General features: G+C 45.8%; 2 protein-coding genes across 2 annotated transcripts; one reads left to right on the top strand and one right to left on the bottom strand.

Annotated features, from left to right (window-relative positions):
- Window positions 1-654: 654 nt before the first annotated feature.
- Window positions 655-4,008, bottom strand: LOC129147303 (phosphofurin acidic cluster sorting protein 2-like). Its single transcript, XM_054708812.1, has 2 exons — window positions 3,034-4,008; window positions 655-2,445 (listed from the first exon to the last, which is right to left on the bottom strand). The coding sequence occupies exons 1-2, from the start codon at window positions 3,994-3,996 to the stop codon at window positions 895-897; spliced, it is 2,514 nt and encodes an 837-aa protein (XP_054564787.1). The 5' UTR covers window positions 3,997-4,008; the 3' UTR covers window positions 655-894.
- Window positions 4,009-16,998: 12,990 nt separating this feature from the next.
- On the top strand, window positions 16,999-17,958 carry LOC129147306 (olfactory receptor 3A2-like). Its single transcript, XM_054708821.1, has one exon. The coding sequence runs from the start codon at window positions 17,011-17,013 to the stop codon at window positions 17,956-17,958; it is 948 nt and encodes a 315-aa protein (XP_054564796.1). The 5' UTR covers window positions 16,999-17,010.
- Window positions 17,959-19,443: the final 1,485 nt, after the last annotated feature.

Below are 19,443 nucleotides of genomic sequence, written 5' to 3'. Positions count from 1 at the left end.
ACTGTCCAGGCACCCAGAGAAAGCTTTAGGGGAACACCCTATAGGGTCCCTACAAAAACCCTATGAGGTTGCTTCTTGACTCACCTCATGTTCTTATAAACAAACACTCAGAGGGAGGCAGTGATCTGAGAGGTCACAGCCAGCAAGTGGCCAAATGATCACCGTGCTGTGGAGAGGCAGGTTGCTCACCTTGTCAATAGCTGGTCCAACACCTGTTGCGTGGCAGCGAATGTTCTGTGGTAACATGAAGAGGTAGGGACGAAGGTGGGTGGCTGCCCAGGAAGGAGGGCACTGGTTTGTCCAGCCCGTGTGCCTGTGGGTCTGCACCATGCAGCTCCTTTTTGTTGTCTTGCCCTGTGAGGCGGGAGTTCATTGGGAACCATAAGTGGATGGTGCTGGGGCCACTTGGCTGGTTGGCAGCTGGGGTCCAAGGCTGGGCTGGCCGGCCTCCATGTTGTGCTCCAGATGCCCCAATGGGAGGCCAGCCCTTTGCCTCTGGTGGCCCAGCACTGAGTCTGGGCACAGGCTGGAGCCAGCTCCCAGGGTGAAGCAGAGCCCTGGTTTCCAGGAAGGGCAGGTCTCCAAGGCCAGAACCATTCTCACTGAAAGTGTTGGGGATCCTGAGGCTAAAGCACACCTTCCATGATGCTCCAGTTCAACAGTGCCCTCCTGACCTCCCTCCTGCCGGAGTGTTCTGGTTATTAAACAGAGCATTTGGGGGGTCCCTGTGGGGGCAACCCCTTAGGTTCCAGGCTGTGAGCACATTCTAACTTAAAACAGTTTCTCTGTGTTTTCAGAGTCTGTGTCTGTAGTAAACTGAACTGTTAACAGAAAAGCAGCTGGGCCCTTCTGGGCTTGGCCCAGGCAGGGTGAAGGGCAGGGGGAGGGGCAGGGCTAGAAGGTGGAATTGGAGTGTCCGAAGATGCAGATGGGGAAGTGCTTGACGTGGGAGGACCACTGGGCTGCCAGCTGGAAGAATGTCACGTCGTTCCACTCCACGCCATCAATGAGGACCCGCTGCCTGTTCTCCTGGTTCTTAGCTGAGCAGACCAAGCGGCCAATGCCCTGGATGCACTGGCTTTTGGACTCCAAGTCCTTGGCCTTGTCTTTCTTGGGCAAAAACATCACCTTCTTTTTCTTCTCCTTGGTGACCACAGTCATGGACATTGTGGGCGTGCCTGCATCTTCGCCACTGCTGAGCAACCTGCTGACCTGGAGAGACCGGAAGGTGCTCTGGAGTGTGTTTTTGGTGGTAGGCAGGTCTTCCTTCTTCCCGTTTCTCTTCCTGTTTGTGGGCTTGGCTGCCATCCAATAATCCACCTGTAGCTCCATCAGCTCAGCACTGACACCCTGGGTGGAGGAAGGGACGCCTCCACTCACTGATGAGGAGAAGGTTGGGTTGTGTGAGGCCTCCCTGGCGGTGGACAAAAGCATGTTGGAGCATGAGGGGACTGCATCATCTGTGTCTCCTGACGTGGCTGAAATTGGTTCCACTATTCCAACTTTCACTGCCCCCACAAAGGGAATGAACTTCTGCGAGGGCAACTTGCCCATGCTCTTCGGCTTAGAATTGAGCATGGCCTCTGCAATGGGCAGCTGGTGGACACAGTTGGCCCCTGTGATGTACTCTGTGATTCTCGACACAATGTTCTGCACAGAACTCTGGGCCTCCAGATTGTTGAACATGTCCTGCCAGGCCAGGTCCTGAAAGAGGTGGTGGTAGCGGTAATCCACAGAGCCCAGGTAGCTGGCCACAGGGTGAGAACCCAGCGGGATGACCAGGAAGCGCATGTAGCCCAGCCAGTCAGGGTTCTTGTGGGACAGCTGCTCCACAAAGACCCGCAGCACGGTGCTGAAGTAGTGCTGAGCCCCCACCACCGCGATCTTCACTGGCATCGGGGCCTCGGTATTGCAGTTGCAGTATCTTTGTATCCAGGAGATGATGGAGCTGAAGGCCTCCTGGACATCCACCATGGAGCAGGTGCACACGACGGGCAGCATGTGCTGCTGCAGGACGTCCGACAGGAACTGCCCCTGCCTGTCAGAGGTGCTGATGAGGATGATGTTCTTGGGCAGACAGTCACTGGAGATGAGGATGTGTTTCAGTTGATCATACACGGTCTTCCTGGGGACCTGCAGGTGGCTCTGTGGGACTGGGCAGCGCTCCTTGATCAGGCTGTTGGATGACTTATTCAGGGACCTGCTCCAGCCCCGGCAGGCGGGCTGCTTCCCCTTGGAGCTGCTGGAGGGGAGGACCAGAGCCTCGGTCTTGGTGGTGCGCCTGCTGGGTGGCAGCTTCTTAGTGAGCATGACGTGGGCAGAGGTCTCTGCCTCCGGGCTGTCCTCAGGCTGTGCCGGCTGCTCCCCAGAGTTGGGCATGCTGTGGGCCACCCAGTCAGAGCCACTGTCACTTGACAGGCTTTCAAAGTATGACCTGGGTTTGGGCTTGGACTTGGAGGTGCCGAGGACTCTGTCATCCTCCTCCATATCTGGGCCACTTGACAGGCTTTCAGAGTATGTCATGAGCTCAGGCATGGGAGGGGTTAGGAGACGGTCATCATCCTCCATATCTGAGCTACTGTCGCTGGGGTTCACCAGCCTGTAAAACAGAAGAGCCACGTCCTTGTCCACATCGGGGACTTGCTCCTCAGGGTCCTGCTCTGAGTCCAGGACCTCCTGCGTCATTTGGAACCTGTGCAGCCACGCTGCGACTTTCTGCTGATAGTTCTGTTGCCTGGTCATGGACCTCCTTCTTCCTATCGGCTTCTCCAGGGCCAAGTCATCCTCGTCCAGGTCATGCCTGTGGGCAGCATTGTAGGTGACCTCCAGCTCAGAGAAGACGATCTCAGAGTCACCTTCAGAGAAGTTATCCGCCTTGGTGCTGGCCGGCATGGCACTGTCCAGGTGGTTGACGGGCTGACTCGGTAGGGAGAAGATACAGGTCTTGTCCACCTTGGTGGCGGGGGTGCTGTAGGCCATCAAGTCAGAGACACTGCCACTGAACAGCTTGCTGCCCGGGCCCTGGGCCTTCACGGGCATGTCGGCCAGCTGAGGAGGCTCCTTCTGCCTTCGGGCACTGTGTATGCGCCTCATCTCCATCTGCCAGCTGGAGTGTGCCAGGCCTTCAAAGTATTGTCTGGTCTTGGTCTTGGTGTTGCTAAGGATGCTGCTATCGTCCTCCATGTCTGGGCCGCTATCGCTGGGATTCTCAAGATTGTGATACAGAAGGTCCAGGTCCTCCTCCACCTCGGGGACATGCTCTGTAGGGTCCTGATCTGAGTCTAGGACCTCTTCTGACATGTTGGACCTGGGAAGCAGCACCATGACTTTCTGCTTCAAGTTCCGTTGCATGCATCGCTGCTGCTTCTTGGGCTGCCTCAGGTCAAAGTCATCTTCCAGGTCCTGCCTGGGTGTCGCATTGTAGCTGGCCTCCAGCTCAGAGAAGCTCTCAGATTTCCCCTCAATGTAGCTATTTGTGGACTTGGCCTTGGGGCTGGCCTGCATGGTGCCATCCTTGTAGTTGATGGGCTGACTGGACAGGAAGGAAATCCAGATCTCAGCCACCCTGATGGAGGACTCCTGGATGCTGCTGCTGAGGCTCAGCACCTGGCCACCCTCGGGGGGTCGCTGCATCACCTCAGCCATGTGGATGGCACCTGTGGCCAGTGTCCTGTAGCCCAGGGTGATCTGGTTGTTATTGCACTTCCTCTGCTGCAGCATGATCTGTAGTTTGTTGCCTTTTCCCTTGAGGAAGTGGGGGTACTGCAGGGAGAAGGTCAGCGCCAGGTCAGTCTCCACTTGTCCACTAGTGGGCAGCATAACTTCATGGGATCTCAAGATGCCCTTGGAGCCCTGCATCTGCACTGCTATCACCATGGAGATGAGCTCCTTCTCCAGCTCCTTCAAGATCACCAGCTTCTTTAAAGTCAGGCTGCACAACCTGAGCACGCAGCTGGGGCTGGAGCAGTCCACCTCCCAGGTAGAGAAGAGGTTCATGGGCACTGGGGTGTTGAGCACGGTGGGCGAGCGGGCCAGGCCTGCAGGTGATGAGGAAGCTGCAGCTGCTTGCAGCAAACAGGTACTTGATGGTTTCTTCCCCTGTGGTGGGACAGAGGAGGGACATGATTGGTGGCAAGAGGTGGAAGACAAGTGATCGAAGGAGTAAGTGGATGAAAAATGGTCACATGCTCGCCGGTGACTAGCACCGACAAGGCCTGCATGGTGGTCTTTCAAACTCAGAGACCTAAATTAACCACAAAGTTGGCCTGAAATTAAAACTTGTTATCTAAAAGCAGTTTATGGTGTGTGGTCAAGTGCTAGTTCAGCGTCTTCCCTGACAAAGGTCAATCTTTACCTTAACTGAGCCTGTCTATTGTCTTTTGGCATCTATGATAACACACCTTCGGAATGTTAAAGGAATTTCCCTTTTTCTGGACACCTGCAAGCACAGGCACTGCTCTGTGCTCTGCAGAGACCACAGATCTGCTGATTGCTATTGAGTTCATTGCTGACTGCTAACTAGCCTGTAGGCACCTGTATAAGAGAGGCATGTGTCTATCGTTTTACTTTTTATCTAATCCCAGAGATTTCCCTGCTTTGCTTTCTCCTGCCTCCCTAAGCAATGGATTCCATGTACCCCACATACATCTCCACTTTTTATTATAATGTACAAAATAAGATGCAATACTGCCATTCTCTGGAGCACTCCCTCAATACATTGAGATTTTGTTTTCTGGCAATTCTTGACAGTTGGGCTCCAATAAACTCACAAAAACTCTGCACAGGGTTGAATGCTGCTTACATTGATATTTACTTGTCTTGCTGTGGCAGGATTCCAAAGAAGCTCATCAGGACCACCCTGCAGGCCCAGACCCGGTGCTCGAACCTAACAAAGGGCCCATTGGCCCGCCAGTTCCCTGCCTGTCAGGTGAATTTGGCTAAGTTGTCTCTTGGATCCAGAATCTTCCTTTGCTTGTGGTAGAGGGTCTGACTTTATTTGAGCTATATTTTTAAATCCTCAAGGTGGAACTAAAGTTAAGGGTTGACAGAACCAAGGCTAAGGAGAGACGAGAGGAAACATGGGTGGCTGGTTTTTAATTCTGGGTTTTCATTTGGATTTGCTTTCTGAGAGTCTGACCAAAAAAACCTTCGCTGTATAAGTGAGAGCTGAACTTGTTCAGCTCCGAAGGGGTACATCCTCCTCTGACCCGGATCTCAATTGTTCTTAAGCAACTAAGAACCTTTGCGGAGCTGTCAGAGATGATTCCTCACGCCAAGCAGGAGCCCCATAGGGAAATTCCAACTCAACTGTAATTCAACTGACTGGCTCTTCCTGGGGGAGAGCCCATAAGGCGTGGTCCACCAGCGTTCCTAGCCCTTCCTGTGGTTTTTATTTTTATTTACTTATTTATCCTCACTGGACTATATTTTTCCCATGGGCTTAGAGAGAGAGGAAGGGAGGGGGAAATACAGAGAGAGAGAATGAGAGAGACACATAGATTGGTTGCCTCCCCGACATGTTCCAGTAAGGGCCGGGGATCTGCAAGTGAGGTACATGATCTTCACCTGGAATCAAACCCAGGATCTCTAAGGGCCTGCATTCTACCCACTGAGGCAAACTGGCTAGAGGCCTTCAGGTCGCCTTAGATAGCTGGGAGAGAAGCTGAGGCACATGAGAGGGCTGAATGAGACTCGAGGGGTGTGAGCATGGAGCCATAAGCTGCACACTTCGACCCACTCCATAACACCCCTAGAAAATTTGCTTAGACTCTGAAGATATAAAACAACAACAACAAATACATCCACAATTAACATGGGAAGTTGTGCCTCCAAGGCTGGGAACTCCCAGACTTCAGCCCTCAGTAATATTCCTGATAGAATAGGATTCCAACAGCTCCCTTTGGAGAGAAGCTGCTCTCAGAGCGGAACCAGCAATAGTTCTCGATTTTCTCTATGGCCCTGATTAGTTAGTTCACAAAGAAATTTAACTGTTAGAACATGTACTCTTGGCTATTCTAACCTATCCCAATTAATATACTCCTGGTTTCTGGGAGCACAGCAACAGAATTACTAAATAAGATTGTAAGAAAACTCCTATAGAGAAGTCTGCCCACTTTAAGGATGATAGGAAACTGAAATAGGATTTAGAAAGAGTAAACAAACAAAAACAAGCCTAGGGTTGCTTCAAGAGTGTTTCCCCTTCTCACTGATAGTTTGGGAGAATTTGAAATTATCTTAAAAAGGGAAGCCACCAAGGCCCCTGTAGAAACTGGGGCTACTTTACTCGTTCTTAACCTCACCCAACTAATTGCTTTCTGCATTGGACTAAACCTCCTGTACAAATGTCTGCTTTTTAATCAAAACCTATTTCCTTTCAACTAGGACATGGTATGGAACAACATATATATATATATGTGTGTGTGTGTGTGTGTGTGTGTGTGTGTGTGTATGTGTGTATGTATATATATATATATATATATATATATATATATATATATAGAGAGAGAGAGAGAGAGAGAGAGAGAGAGAGAGAGAGAGTTTGCTAATCAAATCTGCCACAATTCACCTGATAGGTGAGGAGGATTTTTCTTTTTTATAAAATCAGTGATGCTTACATATGCTTTTTCCAGAATAGTTATATATTTAGAATAAATGAACCAGATACTGAACCAAAAGGGAAATCATTGATTTTAAAGGAACCTTCCAGGAGGAAACTAACCTTGAGACTGACCAAACGTTTGCTAATCTTTTCTTCATTATTATCTTCCAGGAGAGCCTGAGAGATGGCTTCAGAGGGTACACACCCTACTCAGAATGGCCCCAAACAGCCCAGACACGTGCAGAGATGCCTGTAACACGTGGCTTGATCTTATGTCTCTCTATAGATGGGGAACCAGCCCACAGTGACTTGAGAGTCCTCTTTTGGGGTACATATTCACCAAATGGGAGAAACTTGACCCTGAGTCCTTCAAGAAAGAATCCAACCTTCTTTTGTTACCCCACCTACCTGGTCCCAATATAAAGTGTGTGATAGAGAGGCTTCGCACCATTAATTTCAAGACTATCTTGCAGCTAGGACCTGTTTTGCCATTCCCAAGGGAGATGGACAGAGGTTTCATATACCTGAAAGACCTTATACCTCTCAGAGGTATGTGCTTTCTGGAAACTAGAAAAATGTACCCAAATAGAAAGAAACATTCCAAAACTGGGTGAATGATTTTGTCAGTCCCTTGCCAACATTTGGGTGGCAACCCAGTCCCTGAGGTATTGAAAATGACTATCCTTGTTTTACTAATGAAGGTTTCAAGGGGCCAGAGGGTTGTCTCCAGAAACAATTCAAAGCCCACCAACTCCTTTTACCTTTCCCAAACCACTCCCCTATTCATTTCAGAGGCTTGTAGATAATTGGCTTTATGCAACCAAAGTCCCAGAACCTTTGAAGTGGAAATACCTGAGTTCACCAAGACCTCTTATCTAGGCTATTTTTAAAAATACAAATCTCTGGAAGATATGTCTTATCCCAATAGAAAAAAAATACCTTACCCACCTACCAAATCACTTTAGCTTATTTCAACTATTTCTTTCTAACTTAGTAAGTATTAATGAAAGTTATTGAATATCTGGATATTTTGAAATAACATGAAATACTGAAACATTGGTTGCTAGACAAGTCTTAAGTTCACCTGCTTTGGGGTTTTTTATTATAGAAGGTCTATAAAATAAGAGATCAACCGAAGGTCTTCTATGTATGCATATAAGCATAACGTATGGACGCAAAACTCGGGGGGGGGGGGTGAGGGCATGTATGGGAATGGGGTGGGGAGGACAATGGTAAGATATGTACACATACAATACCTTAATAAAAATAAAAAATAAAAAAGGTCTATAAAATGGATTTGGAGCTGTTGATGTAATGTTCTGTGCTTTGTTGAAGGTGTGTTTCTTGAATGTGAGAGTGTGATTAAAATATGTTCATCAATGCCCATCTAAGGAATACCATTTGTTTACTTTTGTGCTTATCATTGGAAATTAAGGCTCCTAAGAGTTAAAAAAAAATACCAAAACTTAAGACAAGCAGCAAAAGAACTCTGCTCATGGTAGCTCAAAATTAAAAATTGATTCAGAATATTTTGTAACAAGGACATATAGGAGTTCATGACCTCCCATTCACCTGCCTTTTTATTTTGAATACAAATTCCACATTGAATGCCATTTAAGTTTATAGTTTTGCCTCATCCCCAATGGTCCATTGTTCAGCAAGACAAAACACTAACACTCATCATTAATGCATAATGTGTATTGATTTATGAACAAAAGGAGAATGTGTGGATGAAAAGGGGCCCCATGGTAACCTGACTAGCTCAGGGAAGTCCTGCGTGGAGGTCTTGCAAATTCAGAGAACTTAAGTAACTACAAAGGATAGTCTGAAATTAAAACACTAATTAAAAGGAGCTCAAGTGGGTAGTCATGTCGTAGTCTGGCATCTTCCCAGACAAAGGTCGATCTTTACTTTAACTGAGCCTGTGTACTGCCTTTTTGCATCTATGATAACATATCTTTGGATTATCAAAGGAATTTTTCTTATTTTGGACAACTCATGCACAGGCACCACTCTGTGCCCTGTGGAGACCACAAATCCCTTCATTGTTATTCAGTTCATTGTCAACTTGAAACTATCCTACATCCACCTATGGAAAAGAAGTATGTGCCTATCATTTTACCGTTTATCCAATCACAGAAGTTTCCATACTTTGCTTTCTCCTCTCTCCCTAATCTATCACCCATGGATTTCACGTAACCCACATAAGTCTGCACTTTACCTGTAATTTATAACATAAGGCGCAAAATTGTCATTCTCCCATGCGTTCTCTTAACCCATTGAGATTTTGCTCGCCTGCATTGTCCACACTTTGGTTCAAATAAACACACAAAACTTTTTCACAGCTTTGAATGTTTTTTTACATTGATAAAAGAAAAGGTTCTTGGCAGGAAAAGTAGAACTGGAGGTGAGGAATATGAAACACATTAGTATCTTAGATCATTTTCTTAGCAGGGGACAGACAGCATATGCTTTATTAACAGTGTCACCCGTGTGATTTCTGACAAGACATCCCAATGTAAAATGAGACACAGAGGCTTTTCCTGGGGTGGAGGGTCTGGATATTAGGACATGTGGTATGTTCAGGGTGGCACCATTGTCATGGCAACAGAAGGGGATAAGGTGCAGGTCCCACAGCAATGAAGACCTAGATCTCCGTGATAAGCCATCCCTGTCCTGGTACAATGTGCAGCCCAGGGAGGCCCCAGCTCCTGACCTGGAGGAGATGTGGATCCAGATTCCTTTGGAAACTGGATGCTAGGAGGGATCTCAGGGGAGTAGCAGGGAGCCTTCTGGAACCCGGGTCCCGTTGACTCCCTGGGGTTCTGGAGTTTGGGTCAACTGGGCACCTACACTCACCCTGAGGTCATGCTGCATACTTGTGGATATATCAGGTATCTGTGCCTCCTGCAGGGGCATGGCGTTGAGGACCCCATCTGTCGGCTCCGGTCCATTCTCCTGTGCGGAGCTCTGTAAAGACAGTTTCCAGTCACCAGGGGAAAGCCTCAGAGCCCTGTTTTGCTGGTTCTCTGCCCCTGTGACCCTCCACTCCAGACATGCACGCATTGTGATCTGCTGAGACCTCCATGAGGGCCTAGGATTCCCATTGGCACAGATAAGAGACCCCTCTTGAAGCCCATCTCCAAATAAGTGCCCTGCCCTGCCCTTCCCTGGGGTGTGATCACAGTAGGACCTCTAGGTTATCCACTGCCCCGAAAGCTGTTCCTGCCCTGGAGTTCTCTCTTCAGGTCCTCTTCCCACCACATGAAGGGGAGGGGATGTGGGCTGCACAGGGCTGGCCCACAGAGGAAGTTGGCCTACGTGAATGGGTCTGACCCAGGCCACCTTCTCTTACCTGATGGGATCTTCTTGAAAATGTCCAGAGGTGTCGAGCACGAGGGTTGAACCGTCTACAGAGTCTGGAACAACTCTCACTGCAGGGTCTCCGGGAACCAGAGCCCCGATAACTGGGAACACAACAAGAGAACATGTTGAACTGTCAACCGTCTCTTGCCAAGTGAGTGGCAGTTGGGCTGTTGCTAGAAAGTGGGTTCCTGGTTACGGGGGTTCCGAGTTCTATTAGGAAGTGACCTCACTTCCTGGGATTGCCCCCACCCCCCCATTCCCCTCTCCTAAATAACAGCTATAGATAACCTGTGGGCTGCTGACTGCTCACCCACCTTCTCCATGGAATGCCCAGCTGTGTACACAGTGACACCAACACACCCTCTCCACAGCCCCTAGATTGGTCTGGGTACAGTCAAGGTCTGAGAGTTGAAGAGACAGACCTAGGTTCAAATTCAACCCCTCATTCTTACCTCTTCTTGATCCTGGATAAGTCACTGTACCTGTCAGGGCCCGTCTCTCCAACTGCCTGCACAGTGGGTTATAGTAGCATATGCTTCTTAGGGATGTTCAGGCTCATGTGAGGAGTAGCTATCAAGTAGGAGGAGGACTGTCACTTGTCAGTAATGCCTCCAGCCTCTTTTTTCTTCCTATTCTGTGTCTGCTTTTCTTCTAATTCCAGCCAAAGTCATTAGATCTAGTGTGTGTGTGTGTGTGTGTGTGTGTGTGTGTGTGTGTGTGTGTGTGCGCGTGCGCACTTGCGTGTATACCAGAACAAAGCACCCTCTCTCCCCCCCCCCCGCTGCCCCCCCCCTCCCCCCGGGTCCCAGGAATAGGCAATCTGTTAGTATTTGTAAATTTGGAGACCAACTCTGTAGGAGAGTTTGGAGCCTTGGCCTGGAAGGCCTGAACATTCCTGAACTCTGGACTCTGAATGTCAGGTACCTTGGGCAGCATCTGCCACTCTATTGGGGTCAGTTTCCCAATTTTCCACTGAGGCTGGGTTCAGAATTGCATACTAGTAAGCCTGAGCTCAGAAGACAGGAGGCCCAGCTCCCTCAACCCTGGATGGGATGTGGACAGAGGTGCACCTCTGTGGGTTCCAAATCTCAGCTCCTTTTCAATACTGAGGAAATGGCCATCTTGCCTGGTGAGATATATATATAGAATATATATATATATTATACATATGATATATATTCTAGTTGGAAGGAAATATGTTTTGATTAAAAAACAGATATTGGTTAAATATTCCTGCCGTTTGTACAGAAGCTTTACTCTGAAGGAGAAGACAATTAGTTGGATGTGGTTAGAAACAAATAAAGTAGCCCCCGTATCTACAGGCTTCTTAGTGGCTTCCCTTTCTATGATCATTTCAACTGCTCCAAACTCTCAGTGAGAAGGGGAAACATCCTTGGGTCAACCCTATGCTTGTTTTTCTTTTCCTAAATCCTATTTCAGTTTCCTGTAATCCTAACAGTGGCCAGACTTCTTTACAGGAATTTTCTTGCAAACCATTTTTAGTAATTGTGTTACATTTGCCCATAGAAACCAGGAGGTATATTAATTGGCATAGATTGGAAGAGCCAGGATTACATGTTCTAACAGATAAATGTCTTTGTGAACCCATCAGGGTCATTGAGAAAATCAGGAACAATTGCTGGTTCCTCTCTTGCTGAGACAAGCTTTTCTCCACAGGGAGCTGTTGGAATTCCTATTCTCATTATTCCTGAAGTCAATAGGGAGTGGTAGTGGAGGGGACTGAAGGGGAAGGAAGAAGGGAGGGGAAAGGGCAAAGGATATAGTGGGGGAGCCAGAGAAGGCAGAAGAATGGGTTATTGGTATTCATTAGCTTTGGAAGAGTTCAGACACAGTCTCTAAAATTTCTAATTCCTTTCTTTTTTTAAAAAAATTATTTGTGCTTCTCCTTAGAATCTCCTCATTTCCAAATCACGATATGCTTCCCTTCCCATTCATTCAGTTTAATGGTAGAGCTGGCATTTTTCTAATTCTTATTGCATTCCAAAAAGTTAATTTAGGCACGCAAAGAAAACTGCGTTTTGACCATTTTCAGGTGGATATCTCCTGTATAACATGCTGGAGAACATGCCGGAGAACGCCATACAGTCTGCGGCAAACAAGGAGGCCTCACACATCCCACTCCTCCCCCAGCCAGGGCATAGGCACCAAGCTGATGGGGCTGCAGGTGGATTACTGTTTTTATTCTCCCCTTCCTTCCTTTACAGCTTTTATTTAAACTTTGAAATTTATTTTTTTTAATTCTTTATTGATTAAGGTATCACATATTTGTCCTCATCCCCCCATTCCCATCCCACACCCCTCCCCACACATGCCCCCACCCCCCTGTTGTCCTTAACCGCTGGTTAGGCTCATATGCTTGCACACAAGTCCTTTGGTTGATCTCTCCCCTGTACCCCCACCCTTCCCTCCCCTCCCTCTGAGGCCCGACAGTCTGATCGATGCCTCCTTGTTTCTGGGTCTGTTCTTGTTCATCAGTCTGTGTTGTTCATTATTTCCCCTAGATGAGTGAGATCATGTGCTATTAGAAATATAAGAACCGAAAATGAGACAAGCAATAATGGTTATGTTGACAGGCAAATGAATCAGTCTGTAGTGAGTTTCTTTCTGGGCCAGCAGTTCTTTTGAGACCCAATTTCAATGTCCAACAGTTCCTTATGTGTACATGTCAGCAATGACATTACAGTTCTGGATGGTGGACAAATGGTGGTAATGCTGGTCTGACCCTCTCTGGTTTGGACCTGGGCAACCTGCAGTGATGCACAGCTGCATTTTCATTTCTTTACATTCAATATTATTTTGTATTGGTTTCAGGTTTTATATTAGTTACAGAATAGTGGTTAGACAATCATATACTTTACAAAGTGTTTCCCGATATTTCTAGTACCCACCTGGCATCATACCATCATTACAACACTATTGACTATATTCCCTATTAAGTGACAATGGGTTTACAGGTTCCTTTCAGTCTTTCTTTTGTGTTGCTCTTCCTTCCTTTTCTTTTTCACTTCTTCCCTCATTTTCTTTATATAGTATCTCAATTGGCCATCAAAGCTCAGTGAAGGCACTGGGACACGCTTCATCCATTTTACAGACCAGGAAACTGAGGCCAATTCCAGTTGGCTGTGGAACTTGACTCAGCACACAGGAAGCCCTCAGAGCCATGCTCTTTGCGCTTCCTAAGGGGCAGCCGCCCAGCAAACAGAACAAACCTTCCAGTCAGGCTTCCGAGCCTCTTTCTCGAGCACCTCTTCATTGCGGATGCTCCACATTCTTTCCTCTTTCCATCCCCTGCCTCCCATTCTTTACTGCCCCCGCTTCTCCGGAGCAGGTGGAAGGCTTCGCACTCACTGCCTAGGCATGCTCTGCCATGGGGCAGGGCACCGTGGGCTTGCTTTTGGGTCAAGGCAGGAGCAGGAGTCACTGCCTCTGAAGTGTGAAGGCCGCCTGAGCGAGGGCCGTTAGCACTGGGAGCTTCTCTGAATCACATCAGTCAGTCCAGTACCCTGCAGTGCAGCACCCCTCCACTGAGGTGGCACCACCCCTCAACCCCCGCCTCAGGGGTGAGGGTCCTTGCCCCTCTGCCCGGGAGTCCTTCCATGCCCCTTGATCCCTGGCTGGGCCCACCTGCGTCTTGGGGCCACTGCAGAACCTCTGTCTCTCTGCAGATGAGGCAGATCCCTGCCCTGGTCTCCGCGAAGCTATGAATCTGTGGCCAGAGGCCAGGTCTGGGTCTCAGCAACCCCATGCCTGCGATGTTCCCAGGGACCCTGGGGAGCGGCTAGGCAGGCCGCTGCCTCTCCTGGGGCCTGCGATGAACCCGGACCCCTCCTGTGCTGTCTGTTGCTGCCCACCCCACCACCTCCCCAGCCGATGAACTGGTACCTTGTGGGCGGTGTCTGGCACTGCCCGCAGGGCCTCCTCTGCCATGATGGACCCGTACCCCCGGAAGCAGGCCATGGTGCTGCCTACCCTGCCTTCGTATGCAAATTAACCGCCATCTTTGGTGGGTTAATTTGCATACTCACTCACTCTGATTGGCTGTGGGTATAGCGAAAGTATGGTCAATTTACATATTTGTCTATTATATCATATCATATCATATCACATATTATATTATATTATATTTATTATATTATATTATATTATATTATATTATATTATATTATATTATATTATATTAATTAGTGTGCCTGTGTGTGTTCTTTTTCTCCTTTTCAATGTAAACCAAAACATACTGTATTCATCCTACAAGTTGTATTTTACATTTAATAATATAGCTTCGATATCTTTCAAATTAGCACAGACAAAGCTGTTTTCTATAGCTGCATAGTATTCCTTCATAAGGATATACCATTATGAATTTAGCCAGTCCTCTGATAAAGAACAGTTATGTTATTTTCAATTATTTGCTATTACAAACAGTGCTGCAACAAATAACCTCATGCGTATGTCACTTTTGTGCCCATATACCTTTTGCGTAAACTCTCAGAAGTGGAATTTTTGGGTGAAAGAAAAAACACACCAGTAATTTTGAAAAATATTGCCAAATTTCTCTTTTTCCGTTTCTGCCTTACAACTACCATGCAAATTCCCCTTGTGGCCAACCCTAACCTGGAATCATACAGAGAATGGAATTTGGGAATGTAGTTTCAGCTTAGCTAATTTGCTGGAAGTTTTAAATTTTTATAGATTAGTCAATTTTGGTTACTTTTAAGTTTTTTCTATATTTTTGCATCACCCTTATATTATTAAAATTCCACATTTCCCCCCAATAATTTTAATTTTGCATTTAAATATTTGATCTGTTTAGAATTTTACTTTTGCAAAATATATGAGGTACATATGCAACTTATGTTTTTCCAAGATAGCTCTGTTATTGCTTCTACTCATAGTACTTAGTGCATAGTACATTTTCCCATTCATTTAAGATTCCACTTACATCATGTATTAAATTCCTAGATTACCTTAGGTCTATTCCTGGACTCGTCATTTTTTTAAAGCTTATAAAATTTCACTTTATTTTCATTTTTTCTCAGCTTTTTTGAAATATGACTGACAAATGAAATTGAAATGTGTTTCAAATGTACAACATAATGATTACATACATTTACATTGTGAAAAGATTCCTACAATCAAATTAATGAGCACACCTATCACCTCATATAGTTGATTTTTTTTTTTTTTTTTTTTTTGGTGAGAACATTTAAGTTCTCTTAGCAAATTTCAATGATGCAATGCAGTATTATTAACAACTAGAGGCCCAGTGCACGAATTCATGATGGGTGGGGTCCATTGGCCTGGCCAGTGATTGAGGACGATTGGGGCCATCTTGCCCAGTCCTGATCAGCCAGACCCCAGCAGCAAGCTAATCTACTGGTTGGAGCGTCTGCCCCCTCATGGTCAGTGTGCATCATAGCAACTGGTCCAGTGGTCAACTGAACAGTCGACTCATCGGTTGGACACTTAGCATATTAGGCTTTTATATATAAAGATAGTCACCATCTTATACATTTGATCCTTAAATTTCATTCTTCTTTTAACTAAATGCACCCTTTTCCAACCTCTCCCCATTTCTTATAGTTCTTTTCTAATTTCTTGATTTGATTTTTTAATCAATGTCCTTTCTTTTTGTTAATATATTTACTTAGGGTTATACATTTTCTTCTGAACACTGATTTAGTGATAATCCTTTAGTGTGTATTGATTTCATTATCTCCCCTTTTCCTCCCACAGACATTATTTATTTTTAGTTTTGATTCCCTCTTTGGTCCAACTGCTTCTTAAAGATTTTTTTTAAAATATTGGGATTTATTGGTAAAAATTGTTTTCCTTTAAATTGAATTGTGATTAAATATTATTATCTGAATTATTTATGCTTTAAAAATTTGCTGAATTTTTGGTTTATATATGCTCTTTTGGGAGGGTGAATGTTTTGTGGGCATTTGAAAAAGTTGAGTATAAGAAAAAAAAAGAAAAAGGTGAGCATATCAGTTCTACCTCTTGAATAATTAATTATATTGAGGTCTTTTATAGCCTTACTTTTCTATCAAATTAACTCTATTGTAAAAGTAACTAAAATCCACTAGCTATTATTCTATTTCTGCTTGAAATCCTGCACTTTTGGCTGTATCTATGAATACCAGATATTGGGAGCATTCATTTGCCTAACTATTACCTCTTCTGGCACCCTTATGATTCAAAATTAGGGGTGAGTTATTTTACCATTTCCTTGTCTGTAATCAATGTAGATAGGTAACTAGAACTGTTTTCTTTATCTCTCATCCCAGCTTTATGTGTGTCTACAGCCTGCAAATACAGCCTACCTGTGAGATTTGTCATTTAACTCTCCCCTGCTTCTTGAATCCAACTCAGGATCACAGAGGTAACGATGCCATACTATGTACCCTATTCCCATTATTGCAAAGAAGGGCTTTTGGTTTTATTCCCTAGTGAATGCCCCCTTTTTATGGAGAATTATACTTGTCTAGATTTTGCTATGGTCATAGATTGTTCTCTTTCTGGCACTCTGCTATTTAACCTCCACTATGCTTGAAGTACTCTGATCTAGTTTGTGCACTAAGAGCTTTGGATATTTGCTAGTTTCTTTGAAGATAGAATCTATATTTTTATTCTTGTTTTATCTGTAGTGGGAAGAGATTTGTGAAGAGAAATTTCCAGATTTACTCTGCTATGTTTAAATCAGAAATACACTTTCTACTTATTTATTTTTCCCAAGGGTTTTGCCCTTCATAATTTCTGCTAATAGATTCTTTCAGCTAAGACAGGGAGAGAAGTCCAGAATGATGATGTCACCTGTCCATATACCTGAGAATGAAGAAAGCCATTGAGGTAATTGTCACAAGAGAGTTAATAGCGGTGGTGTGTCTCTGGGAGTAGGAACGTACTTACTTGGAGAGTGGGTACTTAGGAAAAGGCTCAGCATATAGAAAAAATTTCTTCTTTTTGAATAAATATATTGAGAGGAATGATTCTTTATCTCCTTGGATGTTTTCCTGCAGGAACTAATGCAGCCAAAATCGGGGTCCAATGGAACAACCATTACTGAGTTCCTTCTATTGGGCTTGGTGGAGACACCGGAGCTGTGGCCTCTTGTCTTTGTGCTCTTCCTCTTTGCCTACCTGATCACAGTTGGGGGCAACCTCAGCATCCTGGCTGCCATCTTGGTGGAGCCCAAACTCCATACCCCCATGTACTTCTTCCTGGGGAGCCTATCCATGCTAGACAGTGGGTGCAATACCGTAACTGTTCCTGGAACGCTGGGTAACCTCTTGTCCCACAAGCGTGCAGTTTCCTATGGAGCATGCCTCACACAGCTTTTCTTCTTCCATCAGTTGGCTGGTGTAGACTGCTTCCTGTTGACAGCCATGGCCTATGACCGATTTCTGGCCATCTGCCGGCCCCTCACCTACAGCACACGCATGAGCCATTCAGTGCAGTGGATATTGGTGGCTGTGTCCTGGGCCTGTGCCCTCACCAATGCACTGATCCACACTATTGCCCTAACTACACTCAACTTCTGTGGTCCCAATGAGGTAAATCACTTCTACTGTGACCTCCCACAGCTCTTCCAGCTCTCTTGCTCTAGTACCCAACTCAATGAGGGGCTGCTCTTCGCTATGAGTTTTGTAATGGCAGGTCTACCTGTGGTTCTCATCATCACATCCTACACCCACGTGGCAGCTGCGGTTCTACAAATCCGCTCAGTGGAGGGCAGGAAGAAAGCCTTCTTCACATGTGGCTCCCATCTCACTGTGGTTTGCCTCTTCTATGGAACTGGTATCTTCAACTACATGCGTATGGGTTCAGAGGAGGCTTCAGACAAAGATAAAGCTGCTGGAATTTTTAACACCATCTTCAACCCTATGCTGAATCCAATTATCTTTAGCCTTAGAAACCCTGATGTGCAGGGTGCCCTCTGGAGCATAATCACAGAGAAGTGGTCACTGACTTAATAAGGCTTCCAGTTTCACTTCCTCCTATTCTCTTTTTGGACTAAAGGAGAAATCCTCTGGGGCCAGTAACTGCTTCTCTCTCTCTCTTAGCATGAGGATTTTTTTTTTTTTTTGGTAGGGGATAATAGTTATTGCATCCCAAAGAACCTCTGCCCAGTTATAGACAATGGATATGTAAATTAATGCTGTCAGTTCCCTTGACAAATTACAACTTCAGTCACTGTGTGCTCCCTTTTCTGGGGAGAAGTGAAACCTAGGGAGCCCTGAATGCTTGCAGGTTCAAGTACCATTGGGAATGACTCTTTGGTTACCTATAGCCTGGGTTTCCCAAATATTCCTGCAAATTTTCCCCACCAGGGGTTCATCTGATTCCCTGGAGTTCAGGTATACTTGGTCTGTTAATAAAACATAGGCCTAGAAATCAGGATTATTTTATTTATCTCATCAAGCTTCTACAAGTCTGAAAATGCATCTCATCTCTTTATATCACACAAAGATGCCCTGGAATATAGAGGGGACAAATGGGAGCTGAATGGTCACGTGTTCTCTAAGTAACTCTGAAGAGCATGATTCCTGTGTGAAAATTTTTAAAACATCCTCATCCTAGGATATGTTTAATGATTTTAGAGAGAGGAAAAGGGAGAGAGAAAAATATTGATGTGAGAGAGAAACGTTGTTCGTTTGCCTCCCACAGGTGCCCCCACTGGGGATCAAAGACGTAACCTAGATATGTGCTCTGATTGGGAATTGAACACACAATCCTGAAGAGTGTCAGAAGACACATTCTTCTTCTGTGTCCTCAGATCTAGGCCCAACTGCAGTTCTTGAAGTGACCCCATAATCCAGCTCCTACCCTTTGAAGCACAGGCTAGGAACACTTCTGCCCACCCAGTGACTTGGAGGAACAGTCCCACAGGTAGGCCTGCCAAACTTGGTCTGACTGTGGTTCTTGCAGAAGCCCTATAACCAATATCCAATTTCAAAGAGACATCTCAGCAGTTTACTGGGGCCAGCTCCAGTCATCCCTGCCTGATGATTAAACCCTAAATCCTGAAAAGTGCTCCCATGTCAATGAACTCTTTCTATTCAGCCTTAAGTTGTACCTATCCTTCATTCCTCATGATCCATTCCCATATTGCTCCTCTATGAACTATAGGAACTTCCAGTTTATGCCATGATATAATAGCCAGTGTATTAATTTCTTATTACTCCTCTACCAAATTACCATAAAGTTGGTGACTTAAACCAATAAAAATGTATTCGCTTATGGTTTGGAGGCCAATCCAAAATGATTCCTACAGGGCCAACTTCAAGGTGTCAGCAGGGAAAGTTCTTCCTGGGGGGTCCAGGAGAGAATCCATCCTTTGGCTTGTGGCCACATCACTCCAATCTCTGCCTTCATCTGTAATAAAATAACTCTACTTGTCTATTATAAGGACTCTTGCTTTTTGGGCTCTCTTGGATAATCTAAGACAAGCTCCAAGA

This window comes from Eptesicus fuscus, chromosome 20 (assembly GCF_027574615.1).
Source record: "Eptesicus fuscus isolate TK198812 chromosome 20, DD_ASM_mEF_20220401, whole genome shotgun sequence".
In the NCBI taxonomy this organism is placed as follows: Eukaryota; Metazoa; Chordata; class Mammalia; order Chiroptera; family Vespertilionidae; genus Eptesicus; species Eptesicus fuscus.
The sequence above is the reverse complement of the archived record's forward strand: the minus strand, read 5'-3'. Positions and strand labels throughout refer to the sequence as shown.

Bases quoted from the DNA above. Each gene is read 5' to 3' on its own strand.
- LOC129147306 (XM_054708821.1), top strand. From the start codon at position 17,011: ATGCAGCCAAAATCGGGGTCCAATGGAACAACCATTACTGAGTTCCTT.
- LOC129147303 (XM_054708812.1), bottom strand. From the start codon at position 3,996: ATGAACCTCTTCTCTACCTGGGAGGTGGACTGCTCCAGCCCCAGCTGC. The intron at 2,446-3,033 runs GTGAAGGCCCAG...TCCAAGTCCAAG, and splicing joins CTCAGCTGGCCGACATGCCC to CCCAAACCCAGGTCATACTT.